The sequence below is a fragment of the Monoraphidium neglectum genome (assembly GCF_000611645.1).
Source record: "Monoraphidium neglectum strain SAG 48.87 unplaced genomic scaffold scaffold05665, whole genome shotgun sequence".
In the NCBI taxonomy this organism is placed as follows: domain Eukaryota; kingdom Viridiplantae; phylum Chlorophyta; class Chlorophyceae; order Sphaeropleales; family Selenastraceae; genus Monoraphidium; species Monoraphidium neglectum.
The window spans coordinates 1-2,962 of record NW_014007965.1 but is presented as its reverse complement, the minus strand read 5'-3'; the positions used below and the strand labels follow the sequence as shown (position 1 = coordinate 2,962).

The following is a 2,962-nucleotide window of genomic DNA, read 5'->3' as shown; positions in this document are numbered from 1 at the left end:
ACGTGCAGTTATGCAGTGACCACGTGGTGTGTGTGTATGTGTAAGTGTGTGTGTGTGTGTGCGTGCGAGCGTGTGTGTGTGTGTGTGTTTGTGTGCGTGCGTGCGTGTGTGTGTGTGTGTGTGTGTGTGAGTGATACTACCATCCCACACAGGCACCCAAACGGCGCGGCTGTCACTGCCACACACCCCCCCCCCCACGCACACACATACTTGCCCTCACCTGCCCACACACACACACACACACAAACCCCCCCGACACACACACATGCAACCATCCCGGTTCCCAACCCACCCGGCCTGTTGGTGGCGAGCACGACCATGAAGTCCCGGCTCTGGTCCCCGGTGCGGTACAGCAGCGCGTTGAGCGCCCCCCGCAGCCCCTCGCTCATCGCGTCGCTGCGGCGGCCCAGGAACGCGTCCGCCTCGTCGATGAACAGCAGGAGGCCCTGCGCGTGCGCGCATGTGTGTGTGTGTGTGTGTGTGTGTGTGTGTGTGTGTGTGTGCACGCGCATGGTTGGATGCGTGTGCGTGCGCATATATGCGTGAGGCATATTTGCCCGCGTGTGTGCATGTGTTTGTGCGTGTTGGGGGGGAGCGTGGGAGTTGGTGCTGCGAGTCCGCGGCGCAGGAGGAGTCCAGAGGATGGCGGGGGCCCCACGGCCGGAGCAGGGGCAGCAGGAGCACAGCTCAATTCTTGGTGCTGCTTGCGGTCTGGTGTTGTACCCTGGGCGTCCAGCGTGCAGCCAAGCAGGCAGATGGGAAGCCCGCTGCCCCACCTTCCGGCTCTTCTCAGCCCAGTCGAAGGTGGAGTGCAGCTGCGTGACCGCGCCGCCCTCCAGGGGGGCGATGTCGCCGCCAGACAGGATAGCATAGTCCAGGCTGGCGGGGGGGTTGGGAAATGGGGTTTATCGAATAACTGAATTGTACTTGTGGGGTGTTTGCATCATGCGGGGCGGAGGGGCAGCTGGGATGAGGAGGGTCGGGCATGCAAGCACTGGCAAGGAGGGGAGGTGCGTGTGAAATGTGTGACAGGCAGGGTATGGAACGTCCCGTGAAGCACGGCGCGTCAAAATGAGCGCCGCCCCATCCGAGAGTACAAAGGGAGGGAGGGCCGACAGTCGAGGGGAGGCCGGTTGGGAGCGTGGCGGGGGCGGCGGCGCGGCGCGGGGCCCGCCCTCACCCGCTGGTGCGCGCGAGGCGCTTGGCCACGAGTGTCTTGCCCGTCCCCGGGGGCCCTGGATTGGGGTGTGGTGGGCGGGCGGGTTAATGAGTTGAGGTATTTCAGGGTTTGTCGAGCCGCAGTTGGCCGCATTGGTGGTATGCATGGCCTGCCCGCTCGACTTCCTGGGAGAATTAGTGCATTCGAGGGAGCCAGCCACAAACAAGGCGTGGGCCTGCCGGTATTCAGGGGCTCGCCTCAGCCTGCCCCGCAGCCCGAGATACGCGAATGGGTTTGTAGCTTTGCACATGGTGCAGCTCACCGTAGAAGAGCATGTGGCGAAAGGGGGCGCCGTGGCGCTTGGTGTTGGCCGCCGTCGCCGCCAGGGACCGCACCTGTCGCGCGGGGCGGTTTTATCAAGGTGCGGGTTGAGCTCCTTGCAAGGGGGCAACGCACCACAGATCTCCGCACTACCAGCATCCTTCATTGAGCTCGAGTGTAACAGCGGCGGGGTAATATTTCCCGGAGCAACTCCAATCAGATCTGAATTATGTCAGGCCGCACATCACCTGGTTGTGCAGGCCCTCAGGCAGGATGATGTCACTGAAGTCCTTCTTCACGGCGTCGCTGCTCTTCACGCGCGGCGCGGTCAGACCGCGGCCGGTGAGGGACCACCGGGAGGTCTCGCGCACCTGCGGACGTTTGAAATCCGGGGGACGGACAGCTCGGGTCGTCGGCAGCCGCAGGGTGCCACGCAATTTTCGCGTTGCACAACAACAGTTCAGGCGACAGAAACGTGAACAAGGAGTCGCAAGGTAGCAAAGGGCGCTTAGCAGGAGCCAACCGGCGGCACGATCGGATTGAGATCCGCGATCGTGCACGCGCCCCACTTCATGGGGGCACTTAAAGGAGTGGCGCGCGTGGCTGGGCGCGGCCACTCACCAGCTTGGGCGTGCCCAGCCACCGCTCCGCCGCGCGGCCGGCGACGCGCGCGCCCTCCCTGCGTGGCAGGCGCGAGCCGCAAGTTGGGGGTTGAGTTGCAGAATGGCACCAAGAGCGGTCAAATCAGGAAAAGGCACAGGCAAAGAGGCTCGGCCCTCCGCCTCGCTGTCCGCATCGCAAACTGCCTGGTTCATCCACGACCCAGCTGCGCCGTGCTGATGGCGCATGCAAATATCACATCCAGCAAGCCTCACCGCCAGCCGTCCAAGCGCGCGAGGCCCGCGCGCGCACCTGGCCCCGTACACGCCGAGCGCGAGGGCGCTGCCGCCCGCGACCAGCATCAGCAGCTTGTCGCGGTCGGTCAGCAGGTCAAGGGCCGCCGCCCCCAGGTGCGCCATCACCGCGTTGATGGACTCGATCGCCTTGCGCGTCTCTTCTTGGTACCTTTGGGGGCGGATGCGGATGCGGATGCGGATTGTGAAGTGCTCGATGGGGATGCACTCGACACAAGGCGACGTGGTCAGTAATATGGAGGTGCATGCGGTGCGACGTGTGCGGGAGGTGAGGGCTGCAGACGCACGCCCCACGGCGCGGCGACCGGGGCGCGGCTTGCTATCGCCGCAGCGGCCGCGCCGCGCATGTCGCCACCGCGCGCGCCCCAGCGCCCGCGCGCGCTCGGAGCCGAGGGGCAAATCGGCCAATGGACGCCCAAGACAGCTGCTTGGCAACTGAAACCTGCCCGCCTCGTCGACGCACCCATGCACCTGCCCCTGAATTGCTCAAAAGCGCCCTGAGCATGCTCCGAGCAGCCAATATGGCACCCCGTGTCCGCCCCCAAACCCCCCCCACGCCCCCCCCCCC

The 2,962-nt window shown here is 65.3% G+C and overlaps 1 protein-coding gene across 1 annotated transcript; it reads right to left on the bottom strand.

Moving 5' to 3' along the window:
• Positions 1-216: 216 nt before the first annotated feature.
• MNEG_15781 (hypothetical protein) lies at positions 217-2,499 on the bottom strand (the record flags this gene model as incomplete). Its single annotated transcript, XM_014035748.1, has 8 exons — positions 217-220; positions 289-446; positions 777-879; positions 1,181-1,235; positions 1,482-1,554; positions 1,729-1,851; positions 2,102-2,159; positions 2,393-2,499. The coding sequence occupies 8 exons, from the start codon at positions 2,497-2,499 to the stop codon at positions 217-219; spliced, it is 681 nt and encodes a 226-aa protein (XP_013891202.1).
• Positions 2,500-2,962: the final 463 nt, after the last annotated feature.